The sequence below is a fragment of the Alosa sapidissima genome, unplaced genomic scaffold, assembly GCF_018492685.1.
Source record: "Alosa sapidissima isolate fAloSap1 unplaced genomic scaffold, fAloSap1.pri scaffold_385_ctg1, whole genome shotgun sequence".
NCBI lineage: Eukaryota > Metazoa > Chordata > Actinopteri > Clupeiformes > Clupeidae > Alosa > Alosa sapidissima.
The window spans coordinates 1,667-21,087 of NW_024582131.1; the positions used below are offsets into that span (position 1 = coordinate 1,667).

Below are 19,421 nucleotides of genomic sequence, written 5' to 3' on the forward strand. Positions count from 1 at the left end.
CCCCCCCCCCCCCCCCCCCCCCCCCATGCCTCTCCCTTGCTGCTTGGGAAAGACAGTGTGCCGCAAGCATGAGAATAAATTAGTAAGTAAATGTTTGTCACAAAGCATAACGAGGGGAAAATTGCTGCACTTAAAATTGCTGCAATTAAAACAAATGTGTTGGAATCAACACAAACTGTGTTATCCCTATCTGGACACAGAGATGTGTTAAACGAGAAAACAACACAACTTGTTTTTAAGAGTGGGAGCAGTCAAAAGTAAGAGTTTCCACATGGTATGACCTAAAGATCGGCCTTAAACTTGTCTTGATCCCCCCCAGGTGAAGGAGCGAGGCCTGCGCTCTCAGTTTGCCTGCACGTACGTTGAGGTGGATGACCCACCACTGAACCGGGTTCTGGACTTCCCCAGCACCAGCCAGCTGCCCACCTGCAAGCACCCTGCTCCGAAGCGGCCGCTGCACCGCCCAGCGCTGGTCACAGACTGGGGCAGGGATTCTGAGAACCAGGAGTCTGCTGTACCGAAGGAATCGCATGGGCTAGATAACGGTAAAAGCGCTTACTGATAAGGATGATGGATGATGATAATGATTGATGATGATCCTAATAATAGTAATCATAATAAAATAAGTTACATTTATATAGGGCCTTACACAAATTCCAGGTCGCTTTACACAATGATCATTGAAATTTAATTGAATTGAGATGTGTGTAGGTTTCTAGCTTTCTCCGCTAAAATGCTTTTATATGTCAAGTCCTCGATTCTGGAATCGTGAAATATTACTTTGTCCGCTTGTTAGCTCTTTGGAGATAGCTTTTGCCTGTTGTTAATCCTTTACCTCCACAACAAGGGGGAATAAGTCACGAGAAGTATGCTATTTACAACAACAGAGTAAAATATAAATATATTTTGACTCTTTATAAATATATTGCAACCTTTAATCAATTAGCTAGTTTAACATAATTGACAAGACATTGAAACCGAAACATTGATTAGTCAGCTCGATACTCCCCTGCTGCACGAGAACTTTGCTTGCTGACAGACTTTGTACTTTGTCTGCCAAAAAAAGCTTTTTTTAGCCGTAGATGGACAGTTACAGTAGGGGGCGGAATATGAGGAGAATTTAGCAGAATTTGAAGACCTCACCTGTCTTTAAAGTGGGGTGTTTTCCATCCCAACCCTCACACACCTGCAATGTTAGTGAGATCAGCCAAGAACTCTGGAGAAAATAAAGACTTTTGGAAGCTGGGTAGACACTGGTCGGTCTAGAGACCAACCCTGAACAGTGAAATTTGCACCTACAAATGGCTGTTTCCGCATAACGTTTTCTCCCCTCGAGTCCCCATATTTTCAAACCCATGATCTGCCAACCTGAATCAAGCATTTCACTACACTTTTGTCACAAGTTTGGAGCAGGGATAACAAGCCCCAGTTCTAATCAAGTCTAGCCTAGTCAAGTTTCTTTATATACATCACATTTAAAACAACAAAAGTTGACCCAAAGTGCTCAGTTGAGGCAAAGGAAATGTGATAAATACATCAATAGAATATGATTTGTGATGAAGTGCATAAAGGATGGATAAAAGTCCAATAAAAAGATAGAATAACCTAGCATGGCTTAACCATAAGGGAGTGGGCTTGGCCAACCAAGAGGTCTGTCTTTAAATTTGACTTGAAACTATCTATAGTGAGATGGGATTTGATGAGTCAGGAGAGTGTTCTAAAGTCTAAGGGATGTGGTTGTGTGCAGGACTTTGACTTGTCTTTAGAGCACTGTAAAGTACTTGGATCCGAGACAAAAAAAAAAAACATTCAAGGACTTCAAGTTGGTGAATTTCAACTGAAAGTGTTTTTGACTTTTGCCCCCCCCCCCCAGTTGCCTGAAAGCATACTAAATAGTTAATTAGTCGACAAATAGGTTGCACATGTTGCTCTGAACCTCTCCAGTCCAGCCACCAAAACCCTGGTTTCCATATCTGAGAAGTAGCCGGTCAAAGAGGGGTGAAAAAAGAGAAAATGGTAGAAGTAGGAGCTTTGTGCCAAGTGGCAATGTGGCATGTGGTAAGATGGCAAAATAATGTATTGTGAGCTTTGGAAAAAGGTTCCAGTGTTCCTTGAAAGTCCTTGACTTTAGTTTTCCCTCACGAGGATTGGGTCGAAAGTGCACACGGGTGGTGTGGAACACAGGAAGGGTACGGGCCGTGCAACCGGTTCTCTCGGTGGGTCGGTTCCACGCACCTCCTCCGGCTTGGAACGCCAGGTGTTTCGGAACTGATCCCAGACCTCTCGTCTTCTATCCGGGCCCCACGTTCTGCCCGGAGTCCCGTTCCGGGACCGGTACTTAAGATCAACCTTTAACCAATTCCCCGTCCTGTAAGAACCTGGCAGCCTTGACATTTGTTGTAAAAGTACCCCGAGGAACTCACTTTCTCACTTTTTTTTTTTCTCCTTTCTCCTCCTGTTTTTCTCCTTTTTACTCATTCATCTCTCTCCATTTCTTTCTTCCTTTTTCATTCTTTCTTTTTTATTCTCTCACCTCCACATCACCCCAGCCTTTCCTCTTTCTTTTCTTTTTATCACTTTCTCTCATGCATGCACACTCGTCTCTCTCCCGCTTTCTTTCTATCTTTCTTTCTTTTATCATTCTCTCTCATGCATGCATGGTTTTCGCTCCTTCTTCGTGTATTTGTCTCTCTTTCTTTCTTTCTTTCTTTCTTTCTTTCTTTCTTTCTTTATCACTCCTTCTCTCATGCACACATGCTCCTCTTTCTTTCTTCTCTCTCTCTCTCTCTCTCGCTCTCGCTCGCTGCTCTGGTTGGCTGTGGGAAACTAGGCTCAGCTCCATCAGGTTACATGGCAAGCGTTCCCATTCTCCTCGGTAAAATACACACACATCTCCTGTGAAACCCACCCCAGTCTAACGTCAGCAGTTTCATCATAGCTGCCCCCCTCCCTAACCCTTTCCTTTCTCTCTCTTGCTATCCCCCTTTCTTTTTCTTTCTTTCTTCCTTTTTTTTGGTTCTTTCTTTCTCTCTTTCCCCTGTTCTCGTTTGGTGTTTTCCCACACCCCACCCTGCCCTTGTTGATCGTGTCGTTTGCTGACTCTCTACTTTGCTTCCCCTTCCCTCTTATAAGTATAAGTGTGTATAAGTATATATACTCTTTTGATCCCGTGAGGGAAATTTGGTCTCTGCATTTAACCCAATTGGTGAATTAGTGAAACACACACAGCACACAGTGAACACACAGTGAGGTGAAGCACACACTAATCCCGGCGCAGTGAGCTGCCTGCTACAGCGGCGCTCGGGGAGTAGTGAGGGGTTAGGTGCCTTGCTCAAGGGCCTACTGGTCGGGGTTCGAACCGGCAACCCTCCGGTTACAAATCCGAAGCGCTTACCAGTAGGCTACGGCTGCCCCCCCCTCATTACCCCCCCCCCCCTTCCCTCTTCTTACCCCCCCTTCCCCCTTCTCATTTTAGAGCGATAATGTGCATGCATTGGAATATGCATAACACAAACTAGTTAATTCCCATTATGGAATTCTCTATGTAGAGGGAAGGTGTGCATGTGAAATGAACTGGAATGTTGTGTACCACAAACCGGTTAATTCCAATTCTGAAATTCTCCACTGTGTGTTTTTGGAAAGGTGTGACAGGATGGTTGTGATGTATATGTATGGGTAATGTACTCTGGAAGATACGGAGTCAAATTTATTTATTTATGTATTTATTTATTTATTTATCTATTTATTTATCTTTCTTTCTTTCTCTCTCTAGGTGATGCGAACCCTCCAGCAGGTGCCAACCAGAAGGTTAACACGGTCTCCATAGCAGCCCTGGGAAGTCGCCAAGGTAACGCCAAAGCCGGAGTAGCCAAGGAAACCCAGAAAACGACGACGAACAAAAAGAAGAGTGACACCCCCTTAAATGCCCCTGCCCTGGGGGGCAAGAGCATGAAACGCAAGCAGGTGGACGGGGCAGACCTGGGCGGCGAAGAGAACCAACCGCCAGCCAAGAGACCCCCCTCTAAAAGTCCCTGGTGCCGCACCGATGGGCAAGAAGAGCACCAAAGCCCCCACTAAGAAACTGATCGCTGGGCAGGGCAAACTCACCGGCTTCTTCCGGGTGTAGCTGTGCCCTGTACTGCTCAGACTAGCTGGCTGTGATTTTAATCAGCAAAGTCTTTATTTATTCTTGCGTCATTGTTTCATTGCTTTGATGTAACGGTGAAGGTTCATTAGATGTAATATATTGTTTTCTCAGTATGAAGTAGCTGTTTGAGGTATTGTCCTCTTGCTAGATGAATCGGGCTCTTCCACAACCACCCCCCCCCCACCCCCCTGTGTGTATATGGTATGTTGTCCCTCAGTAACATTGTTCTGTGATGGATTGATTGGTTATGATTCATTTATCCCTCTTGTCCACCGCTCCAGTTGTTTACTTCATTGTTTAGTTGTATTAATACACAATATACATTACATCATCATGACCCCTTTGACGTTTGCCAGCCCTAGATTCTAAGTGTGTGTATGAATGCACAGTCCTTGAAACAAAGCAGTCAAAACCCTGCAACATTTCTTTTAAATAAAGTTTTATTTTTGTTGTTACACATGCATTGTTTCTGTTTTTAATAGGTTATTTTTGTTTTTTTCCTCATTTACTTGATAAGCATCACATATATCACATCAGTAGGTTCACAAGACGACAAGAGAGAAGTATATTTTTGAGACACACACACACACACTTGGCCCCACGTTCTTCATGGTTTCGCAGATGGAGTGCTTGTGAATTCTTCAGGCTTGCCAGCAGGGCCTGTACACTCTTCCGATCATACACCTCAGCACTACACACAGAAGAAAGGGAACCGCCAAAGTCACCACAACATCGACCTGGGGCATTCCATGGTCATCAAGACTATAACAATACTGGTAATGTCTACCAGAGACTTGAAGGAATATTATTTCTATGAAATTGGCAGCACCGACTTGAATGACAAAATCTTTCAGGTGATGTTTGTGTTTTGCAGAAACGAATCCATGCCCTGGAGCGGAAAGCCTGAACTTCTAGCGAGTTCCGTGTGTATGCACAGCCTTGGCCGAGCTTGGTGCATAATAATGTGTTTTTGAACAGAGTGTTTTCTAGGAACATGTTTGTGATCAGATTCATCTTTGAGTTGCCAAGAACTCTGAACTCATCATAACAGGCCGTCATAACACACCATCCAAGCCTTGCCACTGGAGCATTAACTTCAGATGTCAACAGAACATCTCACTGGTTGCTATTGTAAACAATCTTTGTCTTCCAACAAAGAAGCACGAAGAAGCTTGTATCTAACTTCAACACAGGACGGAAATGCAAACAAAAGCATTGTTTATGCCGCACGTCAAAGATATTCAGTTTACTGGCAAAGAGCAGAAAATATTGAACTTTGGGATGCTGTGGAATTGGTCACACTTAACTTGGATAGTCTGTACACAGACTTTCTACAGATGCTTTGGTTATCAACAAACTATCTGTTGACTCCTACAATTTTATGGGGTTGAATCTGGATAAGGTGCTGTTCATAATTGTTCAACAATTTCTACATAGGCTACTGAACTTGAATCTTAACAGATTATATGTTACGTCTCTGTTTACGGACTATCCATATTCATTGTTACTGTGGAATCAGAGAATTTTTAGTTGTTCTTCCTTTTACTCAACAATTACTCAAACTGATCAATTGATCAAAATAGTTGGTGGTGATTAATTAAATCGTTGACCTCAAACCGATTAATTGTTGCATTGCAGACCCTAAACAAAAAAAATCTAAATAAAGACCGGAATCTCAATCTCACATGTTTCTTTCTCACCGTCCATGTCTCTGCGGCGAACGGACAGGTTGTCATCCGGCTCGGGGTGTCCCTCCTGGGGAGCCCAGTCGGCCGCGGCCTGGTCCATCCTCCAAGAGGCCAGCAGGGGGAAGGCGCGGCCCAGGACGGATCTCAACTGGTGGGAGCGGAGGCTGAACCCTCCTGGGCCATTATCCTGGAGGTGTGGAGATGGTAAAATGTGTTTCTAAATCGGGAGTGGATAGTTGCTTTCTATCCGTTAACAGTAAATGCTGCAGTCTGTTGGGGCTCTGCTGTAGAAGATTGGTGATCGTAATGTAAATGACAAATACCAGAGTGCTACTTGGTGGGATCTGTGTCATTTAATGGAAAGCGTGTGTGTGTGTACAAGAACCAACCTCTCCTCTCTTGGAGGTTGGACTGTGCTTAAAAAAAAAAACAGTGAAATACTATTATGTGTGGGTGAGTGTACATGTTTATTTGTGTGTGTTTGTCAGCAACAGTCAACCAGTACAGATCCTCTTGCCCCTGCAGGATATGAGTGTGTGTATTTGTATTTGTGTGTGTATTTGTATGTGTGATGCATATATATATATATATATATATCAGAGGAGGCTCCTTCATTGAGGAAAGGGAGGAACACCCTCCCTAAAATTTCAGAGAAAAATAAAAACATATTTAAAGTGAATTACTAATCTGATAAATTACTGTTAATATTACTATTTTTAACACTTTGAATGAACAAAATTGTTTCCCTAGGTCAAAATGCCAACAGCACCCCCTATCGCAATTGAAAATTACTGTATGGAGGAGCATCCTCCTCAAGCCCCTCATTGAAGTCCATTATAAACGCCTCGGACCCCAGCGGCTCGTGAATCACGTCGTTTTCAATGGCCAAGGGGGTGCTGTTTTTAGCGTCAACGGTTCAAGAACGTTATCTGCAGTCAAACTACGAATCTTATGTTGAACGGAAAGCTTGTTTTTTGCTCGTGAAATAAACAGTAGGCCTACAATGGAATCAGAGGACAATCTCAAATCTTTTATACATTCAAATACACTGCGAATACACTGATATTGTTTATCAAAGCAGGAAGACCAGCTCCAAAAATTCATATTCCAAAACAAGATGGTAAGGCTAGTGTAGGCTACTGAATGCTAGCCTACATAGTGGCTAACTGGTAACGTTAGCACAGAAAACAATCAGCCATAGCCTACTGCTGGCCTGTCACATACGTGGACAGTTCACTTGGTGATAAAACATTTTTGGATAGTTATGCGTTGTTATAATTATCCAAGTTATGCCATAAGGTTATTATTGTTATGTTCTTGTTTTCACCGTTCTAAACGTATCGTTGGATGGTAACATTGTTAATGAATGTTTCAGACCATGATGCATTCCTTTAATGACGTCTTCAATAACATTTGCCTTTAAGTGAAAACCAGCGCCCCAAGTGGTTGCGTTCCTATCCTCACTACTATCTTGCTTCATGTCCCTTCATTTGTCAATTTTTTTTTTAACCTGACATACGCACTTTAAGCGCCCAAACATGTGACGTCACATGCAGCTGTAGTTCCTTATCACCGTGTTACGACAAAAACTCAAAACAATTCAACTGATCCTAAAAATAAGGTATGACCACTTGTAGCAATAGAGGTGACCCCCAGTGCCTAACATATGGAAGGCATTAAATTAAGATCCCAATGTGCACCGAGATATATTTTTTCTAAAAAAAAATCCCATCCACTCCGCTAAACCCCACCCCCACCCGAGAATGTCAGAACAGCATTTATTGCACAACATTGCCAGTTAAAATGCTACGTAGTACATACTGCTGCTATAAATGTGTCTGGGTAGGCGGCCTACATACTCTATTGTTCACATATGCCACCAACACCATCACAACCTCACATTTGCCACTAACGCCAATATATATATGTGTGTGTGTGTGTCAGTGACAGATATCCAGGGGCAGTACAAACCATCCTCATCCCCCTACACTGTTCTGGACAGGGGCCAACTCACATGGAACCCTCTGTGGAAGAAATACGTCAGTCTATGTGTGCGACACAGTTTCCAAAGCCTCATGTCACGTAGTTAACCCCCACTCCCCACCTACACACACACACACACACACACACACGCATACACATCTTTACAAGGTCCCAGTGGCCTCTATTTCTTTGACGGGCGTCATTTCCCAGCACAACCCCTGTCTGCTACCCCTAGACCAACCTCCTGTCCCCTTCCCATAATGCACCTCTCTCATAACAGCTAAGATAGCTGGGAAATTATTGGAAATGGCAGTGGCAACCCATTCAGGGAAAACCGACTGGAATCTTGAGCAGTTCTGGGAAGCCTCTAGAAGGTTTATTTTGATGAGTTGATTCACACTGCCCATATGATCACACTACCCATAACATAACACTTTTACAGAATTCCTGTCTCACCCGAGACATGGGACTCTATCTTATACAGCTTAGCGCTGCTGCCGCGTGCAGCACGTGAACATGCTGTTTCTGATTTTCGACTGAATTCTGCTGAATTTCGATAATAACATTAACCAGAAAAAACTGTTGACCCTTGAGAGGTCTGCATGTGTAATATCACATAGCCCGAGTTTGCTTGATTATGATTATCCCCCAGAGTGTAGCACTGTAGCTGCCTGTCTACTCCAGCTGTTGGCTCCAGCAACTCCAGCTAAGTGGCACCCCCCCCCCCCCCTTACTGCACTCAGTGACCCCAAGAAACAGATCTATGTGAAAAATGACCAGAATGTTCCTTTAAAGGGAGACAAACTTAAATCTAGCCCAATTAACTTGACACTGTGTCTAGGCTGATATAAAGAAATTGAAACTCATACAGAACTCTGCTGATAGACTTTTAACCAAAAGATTCTACACATCACCCCTGTGTTAGCTGAACTGCACTGGCTCCCTGTTTCCTATAGAATTGATTTTAAGGTTATGTTACCGGTAATTACTTACAAAGCTCTGAATGGCATAGCACCTTCATATATCTCTGGGCTTATAATATCGTATCAACCACAAAGGAAACTTAGATCTTCCAATGTTAATCTTTTAATTGTAACAAAAGTGCTCCACAAGCAAATTGGAGAAGCTGCTTTTATCCATTATGCACCAAAGCCAGTGTTGGGAACATTACTTTAAAAAAGTCATCAGTTATAGTTACTCACTACTTGTTCCAAAAAGTAACTGAGTTAGTAACTGAATTACTCTATGATCAGAGTAACTCGTTACCAGGGAAAGTAACTATTTGCGTTACTGTTACAAAAAAAAAAGTTGATATATGTCAAAGATTTTGGATTTGTTGAGCAGTTTTGAGCAGCCAGTTGAAATGAGTAGAACAGGTGTTTGTAGCAATATTTATTAGATAGATAGATAGATAGATAGATACTTTATTGATCCCGAAGGGTAAATTCAAGATATTGCACATCGACAGACCTAGTTGACTTCAGCCTGTGTCATAGGTTTTTGTTGTGAGGCAGAAAGATCTTTTGCTGCTTGGAGGACTTTGCTCCGAGCTAGTGGATGGCGAGCTATCATCTGTGGTGCAGGTATCGGTGTTTTTGGACACTATCTTTGGATGCGTGTGTGAGGATGCTTCAATATATTAGAGTTGCTTACAACGGATGTCGACAAAGTCTTCGCTCCTGGACATAATGTACACATTACATGCACGTTCTTGCCTTGATGAATTTGAAGTAGTGCTTATATCTCCACCTTGAAAAGGCCAACTTTTCGGATTGCTCCTGACCTCTGCAGTGTCATCGAATCTCTATTTTAGCGGTTGCATATGTGTGTGCCACATGTGCTGGCAAGTGTGTAAAAACACTGGCTCTGATTGGCTATCATGAAACATGACTCTGCCGTAGCCAATCATAATCGCTTACGTCGTTATTAACCCACCTCCTCACTAGCTGTGAGCCAGGGTGCGTTTGGTTTGGATTACACAGTTTATTCAATCAATGCATAGTAATATGGCAAGCCAAGAGTGCCAGAATTACGTCTGGTTCTTGCACGTTTTAAGACACAAATGGCGTCAATAACGGCGTTTTTACAGTTTTTACGCCGCTTTTTACAGCGCGATTAGAGGTGACCCGTGAAATGCGCCGTAAAATGCATGAAAATGCGCCGCTTTTTACGCCCTTCTCAAGCTATTCAAGAGTGCCGTATAATACGCCGTTGTGTGCATTCATTACGCCGTCTTTGTGAGCACAAAGCGGCGTCAAAGACAGCGTTTTCCTCATATGATAATTTCTCCTCCCTCGGCCCCTCCCACAGTCACTAAATTTGAACTGCTTTCGCCAAAACAGACGATACAATTCAGCACAGATCCTCATGCTGCAAAGTTGACTGTAACTTTTATGTAGTTTGCCATGTATCGGAACTCCCCCTATTACCGTCGGTCCCGTATTTCCACCGTCTTGCGTGTAGTCACTTATATCAATTTTTATATAAACCAAGACAGCGGACTCCTAAAGACACGCAACCACCCAGGTGTATCTAAATTAGCTATGTACCAAAAATGACATTTTACCGTGACTCAAAGAGCTGTAAACAGTGTTGTAAGGCTGCGTGTACACAACCGCTTGGAGCTCCAGTGGAATTTTAATTTCACGACAAGAATTCTCGGTCTAACCGTCCATGTGCCGTTGAAACGGTGTAAATAGGCGACCCATCAGGCCAGGGCCCACTTCCCAGATAACGACGGAGACACGCTCTTAAGAGGGTTTTCTACGATTCATCTTACGATCGTTTGTTTGGTTTTTCCGACTGTTTCCCGAACATGCTCGTAGTGTGAACGTGCATGCACTGCTCTAAAGATGCTCTTAAGGGGAGCTGTCCACGTTAATAGTTCTGAAATATCCTCTGATTTGACGGTGATGTCAGGTGACTGCACGTCACAGCTAGGCCTACCATTTAAACTTCGGATCTACACATTAATTCACATCAATACGAAAATAGAAACACTTTGACATCTGCATGTAAGCATCCCAAGTAGGTTATATACCTATATACCACACAGAGACATAAATAATTATGACCGCCGCGCAGCGAAGCGGCGGTCATATAGGTTTAGTAATTTTTTTTTTTTTTTTTTTTTTTCTTCTTTTTTTTCTTTTTCACATGCCCAAATTTCCGTCAATGAGTCCCAGGACACTGAAAGACCGGGGTACACGAAACTTGGTGGGAATGTAACCCCACATGGATAGCATGGAACCATCGTTTTTCGTTTTGATCTGTAACCCCCCCGCTTGACTGGACCCCCCGAAAGGAGGGTAGGGCAGACACAGTTTTCTGTGAATATCTCGAAAACCGTGGGGTTTAGGAGGACCATTTTTTTTTGTATGTTGATCTCAAGGGGACATGTCAACCCATTCCATAACCATTCATTTCATGTAGCGCCATCTAGTTAAACACAAAAAAGTAAAAATGAGGTGTTGTAATTGAAGGTATCTGTGACCTAACATAGTCAAAACTGCACGAAATTGGAAGTGTATGATCATTATGACACCCTCTGTATGCACGCCAAGTTTTGTGGAATTCCGTTCATGGGGGGCCACACAATAAATTAATTTATGTTACTATACACCAACCTGGCCTGTAGGTGGCCGGAGACAGTTTTCTGTGAATATCTCGAGAACCGTAGGGCCTAGGAGGTCCATCTTTTTTATGTATGTTGGTCTTAAGGGGGCATGTCAACCCATCCCATTACCACTTATTTCATGTATAGCGCCACCTAGTTAAAAATTAAAAAGCAAAATATTTGGTGTTTTCATCACAATATCTCTGGCTGACAAGGTCAAAACTGCACGAAATTAAAAGTGTAGGATCATTATGACACCCTCCGAATGCATGCCAAGTTTTGTGTACTTTCGTTCATGGGGGGCCTTACAATAAAATAATTTATGTGTACATTTAGTGACGTACACCAACAAGGATTCCCGGGACACTGAAAGACCGGGGTACACGAAACTTGGTGGGCATGTACCCCCACATGGATAGCATGGAACCGTCATTTTTCATTTTGATCTGTAGCCCCCCCGCTGGACTGGACCCCCCGAAAGGAGGGTAGGGCAGACACAGTTCTCTGTGAATATCTTGAGAACTGTAGGGCCTAGGATGACCATTTTTTTCCGTATGTTTGCCTCCAGGGGTCATGTTAACCCATTTCACGTGCACACATGTGCACAAACAGATACACACACACACACACATACATTCACAGTAATGTCACAGGCACAAACACAAGCACGCACGCACACACACACACACGCACACACACACACACACACACACACACACACACTCACACACACACACACACACACACACACACACACACATAACATAAACATAACACAAACAATCAAGAATTTCTCAGAATTATAAACAGGCAAGATGGAGGTGGGGTTGTATAAAATGAATTTTACATGTGAAATCTATGAACTAATCATGTTTTGGTACTTGTTGTCTAGCAGATACCAGTGAGAATTGAGTGTGGATAATGCAATTTAGTGAGACAGTTAGAATCATATAGGCCTTTCAGCGTGATTTCTTTTTGTGGAAAAAATGTGCTGGACTGGGCGGCGGTCATATTTTGTACCGCTCTGCGGTACATCTAGTTGTAATTATTTTAAGATTAGATTGTTGCACCATGCAATAATTTTTCGCGGTGCCACTTAAGAACACGTTTGAAGATAAGAAAGAAGTCGAGTAAGAAAGAGAGGAAATGTGTAGGCTTAGATTTTGATGCAGTAGGCTACAGACTAAACCACATGTTGCTTTTTTTACCTCATAGGCCTAATAAAATATTCACTTAGCAAAGATAATGTCAAACTATTCTGGCAACGTCTCGTTTCATAACTTGATTGCATTTTTGTCCGCTTTTCATCACATTATTATGACCATTAAATGTAGGCTATTTTGCACGCTAAAATCTGATTCATCACAGGTAAACACAATAAAGAATGGGAACGTAAATTGGATTATGTATTCTAAGTTGTAATTCCTCTGTATGTCCTGTTGGTGACCTCAATGAGAAGTACTGTTAAGACGCTCTTAGCCGGTAACGAGTAGCCTACTCTGGAGCACTCGTAGATCTACGAGTGTTTTCACGATGCTCTTAAGCTACGATGGTTTCGGGAAACAGTCGGCAAATCTTAAGACGTTCTTAAGAGGGACTTTACGACGCTCTTAGGCTACCCTTCTGTAGGCCTACTGGGTCAATTGGGAGCTTGCATGCTGCCACTCCTTCCTTGAAATGCCTTGAAAGGGCTGTCGTTTGCACAATTTCAAAAATAATCACCGGGACCGAAACATACCTGTCAACTTTGTCCGGGTTTATCATGTATTTGAACTTTTTTCCCGCTGTCTTAGTATGAGCTGCAGGGCCGTCGCGAACTTGACAGGTGCGAGGCCTATTTCACTTAGCCTACGTGCATGAAATCATGCTTTACACGTACCTGTCGGTGCATTTTAATAGTAGGCCAGCTTGTCTAAGAGGGGGGATTGTATAGCCTATAACATTAGCTGAGTCACAGGCTATTTGGCCATAAGCCGTTTATCATAGGCTACATTACGAAACCAAACTAGTGTAACAAAGCACTTTAACAGGGGAATTAATTGGGCATGAATCATTGTGCTGAACGCTATTTGTCAATGAGCAGAAACACACTCGACATTCAAACTATTGATAAGATGTGCACTATGGAAACTGGTCTGTAGCTAACATTGGACAAATAAATGACACTGACTCGCCATATCCTGACTCAGAATAAAAGCATTTTCTTGCTTACTTTGCCGCAAACTCAGCCATGAAATCAATAGGCCTTTTTGAATTCATAGAAGGGCGAGCCTAGTCTCTCCTGTGACATGGAGGTGCGCAAATAGTTTTTAATAGCCTGTTCAACTTCGAAAAGCTATGTTCACCCGATGCCAGTCACTGATCGCAATTTAAAAGTTCGGGAAGGTTCATCTTTTTAAGTTTTAAGTGCAGTAGCCTAGGTATATCTGTCCCCTTTTGAATTATATCTCGAGCCTATTATGAGCCTACAGTGCGTTATGTCCTGGGATTTGGACGTGCTCCAAAAGAAAAAGAAACTTCGGGATAGATTTTTATAGATGGTTATGAGGAGCAATATGAGAAAGAATTTTGATGATCATTGATCATTGTTTTGGGACGTTAAGCCTTTTCCATATGTGTCAGTGAAGGAGATTGAAGAAACATGCTGTCACGTCAGGTAACCTAAAGGTTCTTAGTGATTATGAGGAACAATATGAGAGAAATGTGGTGATCACTGATTTTTAGGACATTAAGCCAGTTAAGCTTTTTGCTTAGGCTACAATAGGCGTTAATGAAGAATAAATGGGCGACGGCCCAAATATTGCTTTTTTCATGAATACAAAAGTTGGGTGACCCTCCCTCCTAGAATAAAAAAAATGGTTGACCCTCCCCTCAACAAAGAATAAAAAGACATGACAGCATCTTACATAAGGATTATACTTTTTGGGTCCTCTCAGTCTCCATATGCAGCAGATCTAACTTGAACGTTATGCTACTCGTTTTAATTGGGAACGAGAGGGAGAGGTGGTGGAAGTTTGCAGTTGGCTTGTCATTAATTGATTTCACCTTTTTAATATAAGAAACATTTAAAAGGAAATCATGAGAGTAACAAAAACAACGCGAGGAGATTGCAGAATTATCCGGTTCACACTAGGCTACTGACCCATTATAAAATGTGAGGGCACTTTGACAATCTGCACTGTGATTTGAACTGTGTGTGAAAAGCAGTTTGCCGTAAAGCTTCTCTGGCTAAATTGTGGTGCCCCTTCTGTCCCTTGGTGCCGTGCGCACAGTGCGAGATGCGCGTGGTATCGGCGGCACTGGACACTTCAGGTGCGTTAGTTAGGCTACAAGTAAACAAGGCCGATGAGCTGTGATTGAAAATCACCCAAAATACGGGATGTCCCGCACAATTCGGCACTGTTGGCAACCTTACTACACCAACCTCGTGACATAGCCTACCCATGCCATCTATATGCCTGCATAGAGGAGTTTATTGGCCGTTTTCAACCCCTTTATCGTGAGAGAGAGACGCTCAACAATTTGTTTTTGTTTTAAGTTATCCATTGCTGAAAAGCATCCCCTTTAAAACGCGCATCTTTTTTTTTTTATCTCGCTCTGTCGGAGCCTGCCCAGTTTTCTCTGCATGCCGGCTTGTGCCTCCACTTCGCCCAAAATGCTGAATTGTATTGCATTCTCCATGGTTTTAGCTTAATTTTCATGTACCACATCAGCATTTTTGTTCAGTGAATCTCTTGTAAATTGTTTTACAATTACCGTCGGACATCACAATTACCGTCGGACATCACACATTTACAGCAACTGGAGGCTGTAGGCGAATTCACAAATTTAAAAAATGAACGCAAAACAAAATTAAGCGGGATTCGAACGTCCATTCAAAAGCCTTTCTACTCCGTGGGCTATAGTGCATTAGGCCTATCCTACACTAACATTGCTGAGTTTTACGAGTCATTGATGTAATCAACCACTACGATGCGGTTCAGCAAAACGAATGATAAATGGTGTGGTTCAGCTAAACGAAGATTACGAGTAGGCTATATAAAATAGGCTAGACGAAACAATGCATGGCAGACACATTTAGAATGACAGCAAAGTGCATACACAGTTTTTAGGCTACCCAAACAAAATGCATGGTAAACTACATACATAGGCTTGCAACATGAAGATCTGTGCTATATTGGTATAGTCTGTTTGGGCGAAAGCAGTTCAAATTTACTGTCAGTGGGAGGGGCCGAGTGGGGAGAAATTATCATAGGAAAACGCAGTGCACACAAATATGGCGTAAAAGACGGCGTAATGAATGCATACAATGGCTTATTATACGGCACTCTTGAATAGCTTCAGACCTGCGTAAAAAGCGGCGCGATTTCACGCATTTTACGGCGCATTTCACAGAGTCACCTTTAATCGCGCCGTAAAAAGCAGCGTAGAAACTGTAAAAACGGCGCTATTGACGCCGTTGTCTTAAAACATGCAAGAACCAGACGTAATTCTGGCACTCTTGGCTTGCCATATAGTAATGCACCGCATTTAACGTCCAGTAATGTTAACGGCGTCTTAACGACGGGAAAAGTAATTAGTTAGATTACCCCGTTAGTGAAAAAATAACGTCGTTACCTAACGCTGTTCTTTTAAACGGCGTTATTCCAAACACTGACCAAAGCTATGGAACGCCCTGCCTCTGTACATCAAACAGTGTTCAGTGAATAATTCTTTAAATAAAGACCTGAAAGCATACATATGAGAGCCATTAGTTAACTCATCTTGTAGACTACTTTTTCAGATTATTCTACATTCGACTGCTGCCATTAGAGCTGCAGCCAGCCAAAAGCAGATGGGCTCCCCCTATTAAGTCTGGTTCTGCTTAAGTATGGTTTCTTCCGGGAATATGGGAGTTTTTCCTTGCCATATGGCGTGCTTGTAGGGGGTTAAGGCTGCCAGTCTTCCAATCATTATGTTCCTTAAATTCATATAATCACAACAAATACTAAGAACATACTAAGGCTAACCGCTTAGAGTCCACATCAACGGGGCCTAAGCATTTGTTAGCCTACATTTGTTGTGTTATGTTCCAAATGTAAAGCACTTTGAGCTGCATTCTGTGTATGAAAGGTGCTATACAAATAAAGCTTATTATTATTATTATTATTATTATTATTATTATTATTATTATTCACACACACACACACACACACACACACACACACTTACAGAGAGGATGATGATCTTGGTGGCTCCATCCTCGTCCCCCAGACGGTTGTCCTGCACAGAGAGCCTCCTCGGGGTCATGAGGTCATCCGGCGCCTCGTCTCCTAGCAACAGGCTCAGGGCGTCACCTTCGCTCCTGCCCTCATCCAGCTTGCTCTGCCCCAGCACCGCGGACGCCACCAGTGCATTGCCCTTGGCGAGGAGAGCCAAAGCAAAAACGATGCAGTGCACTGTTGGCATAGCGATGGTCTGGTCTGGACTTCTCTTTGTAGTCTTGAGGAGGCGTGCAATGTAAACCTGACTGCCCGATCGATGAGACCTCGATGTTGTGTTGTGTTTGACAGACATCTGATGCACCGCTTTTATAGGAGACTCTCTGAATGGCACCATGTGTAGTCTGTAGTCTTCCTCAGTCTTCCTCAGTGCTTCCCTAGTCTTCCTCAGTGCTTTCATCTTAAGCCACAGTGACGTGACATAGATTGCTAACTCACAGGGCAAAGACTCCCCACTGGTCTGCATTCAGTGACACAGTGGGAAAATGGAGGAAGGCGATAGTTAGGGTTTTTTGTGATCGTGATCGTGTTTTGTTGCTATTATTTTGTACTAATACTGTGTTATGATGGAGGCGGGAGGCCTTTGAGTGACATAACGTAATAAAAGGATGTGAGTGAAATTGAATCTCTCTCTCTCTTTTGGCTACCTTCAGCGGTAGGCCGTCATATGAATGGCTCGGATTACAAACGACATCTGGCACCGAATGCTGTGGTTGACAGCTTAGAGGGGCCGTGACCTTTTTGTCCCTTCGGAGCTCCCATACAGAGATTGATAAGCTCTCTACCGTCACCTCAGGGGTCAAAAACATGGCACCTGGGTGTAAGTCTGTTAGTTGTCTCTTGTGGCGATGAAAGCAGTGAATGGCACTGCACACCCCCATATCACTGTTTATTTTTTCATTCACAACAATGTGATCCTCGAGATGCTTCCCCATTGTTTGAATGACCAAAGGTACATAGACGAGGATATTCAGGGTATTACGGTGGGACTTCATGTTGACCTGGTCCTTTTGAGTCCCTTATCCCCCCCACCCACCCCCATATAATCAAATAGAAATAATAGATATATCAAATAGAATAATCACACACACACACACACACACACACACCCCACACACACACCACACCAGGTCTGTGAGTCTGACCCTGCATCATAGACGTCACTAGATATTCATAGTGAGGGGAGGCAAGGTATCAGTGCCACCTTCCCTGTTGCTCTATTCATACAGAAAGCCCTGGGAGGTCTCCCAAGACCATGGTTTAGAGACTGTGTTTTTCCATTATTTAACAGTTGTTACATACACATGCACTAATGATTAGTTAGAGTGAGGATACATATTTTATAAACCACTTCCTAATATTATAATTCATGATTAACTCAGGAGTTACAAGTGGTTAGTTAATGATATTTTGTGAGCTTATCTAAAGTGAAGACTTTCTATGCCTTGCAACACATTTTCAAATGAGTTGTAAAGATTACATTCACATTCATTCATTTAGCAGACAAGCAACGTACACATGTCAATTAAATTGAAGGCCATTGACATAACAGTGAAAGCCGGGAATCGAACCCCCAACTTTTAAGGCTACTGCATGCTAGTCCAGCTCGTTATCCACTACACTACCTTGGTCCAGACGGAAACCCCTACAACTATGCAAGAGTTTCTGTTTTCTTCTACTACACACTGTTAAGCATTTATTAAACATCTGTAAACTATTATTAAATGCTGTATTTTTCGTTTGTAAAGCATTATTCCTACATTAATTCTCATCTGTAAATCATGTTTAGACACAGTTAAAAATGGTTTGTTCATAGTAAACATGCATATCTATATTATATTTTTGAATTAACTGTTGTAATACCACTGGGCAGAGGTAGTGTAGTGGATAGGGAGCCGGGTTAACATGCAGTAACCCATAAAGTTGGGGGTTCGAGCCCTGGCGTCCACCAATGTGGCCTTGCCCTCTAATTTTATTGACATGTGTAAGTCGCTTTGGGTGAAAGTTTCGGCTAAATGAATAAATGCAAGAGTAAACTCATTTGTAAATGTGTTGCAAGGCATAAAACGTCCTCACTTTAGATGAGCTCACAAAATATCATTAACTAACCACTTGTAACTCCTGAGTTAATTATTAATTATAGTATTAGGAAGTGTTTTATAAAATATGTATCCTCACCCTAACTAATCTTTAGTGCATATGTATGTAACAACTGTTTGATTACTTCATCAAAAACATATTAATGCATCATTTATTAAGTATTAACAATAATGTATAAACATATTTTAGATATAGGCTTATTTACTATGAACAAACTATTTAAAACTATGTGAACAAATGCTTTACTGATGATAAATTATGTATGAACAAGAAATTACTAATGATGAACAAACCACTAACTAATAAGTAACAAAGGCTTAATAAATGATGAATTGTGTGTAGTTATTATAAAGTGTTACCAATAGACCTAATCAGACCTAATAAACCTGATCAGTGAACTGAGACTAAGAGTTAAACCTCCGACTAGAAAAGGCCTATCATGGCTTTGTTGATCCTCTTTTAAAGGGTTTACGTCTTAACATGATTTCACTTTTTCCAGGTTAGTCACTAAACCACTTTCCTGGAATTTAGCCCTCAATCTGATTGAGTAATTGTATAAAAGTCTGATTATCTTTAATTAGATTATAGATACTGATTACCTTAAATAGACAACAATGTTAACTTGT

General features: G+C 42.3%; 2 protein-coding genes across 3 annotated transcripts; one reads left to right on the forward strand and one right to left on the reverse strand.

The window, feature by feature from the left end:
- Positions 1 to 319: 319 nt before the first annotated feature.
- On the forward strand, positions 320 to 4,602 carry LOC121700843 (PCNA-interacting partner-like; the record flags this gene model as incomplete). The annotated part of the gene is made up of 2 exons (XM_042084061.1): positions 320 to 545; positions 3,773 to 4,602. Coding segments are annotated over 2 exons (531 nt in total), but the record flags the coding sequence as incomplete, so codon positions are not given.
- A 57-nt stretch (positions 4,603 to 4,659) lies between these two features.
- Positions 4,660 to 17,023, reverse strand: pmch (pro-melanin-concentrating hormone). Of its 2 annotated transcripts, none has more exons than XM_042084064.1 (3): positions 16,646 to 17,023; positions 5,848 to 6,022; positions 4,660 to 4,838 (listed from the first exon to the last, which is right to left on the reverse strand). In XM_042084064.1, exons 1-3 carry the CDS (start codon positions 16,988 to 16,990, stop codon positions 4,789 to 4,791), a joined length of 570 nt encoding a protein of 189 aa, XP_041939998.1. In that variant the 5' UTR covers positions 16,991 to 17,023; the 3' UTR covers positions 4,660 to 4,788. The 2 variants fall into 2 exon arrangements, with proteins under 2 accessions (XP_041939998.1, XP_041939997.1); XM_042084063.1 differs by having other exon boundaries at positions 5,833 to 6,022.
- Positions 17,024 to 19,421: the final 2,398 nt, after the last annotated feature.

Bases quoted from the DNA above. Each gene is read 5' to 3' on its own strand.
- pmch (XM_042084063.1), bottom strand. From the start codon at position 16,990: ATGTCTGTCAAACACAACACAACATCGAGGTCTCATCGATCGGGCAGT. The intron at 6,023-16,645 runs GTAAGTGTGTGT...CCACACCTCCAG, and splicing joins CCAAGATCATCATCCTCTCT to GATAATGGCCCAGGAGGGTT. The intron at 4,839-5,832 runs GTGAGATTGAGA...TTCTGTGTGTAG, and splicing joins GGACGGTGAGAAAGAAACAT to TGCTGAGGTGTATGATCGGA.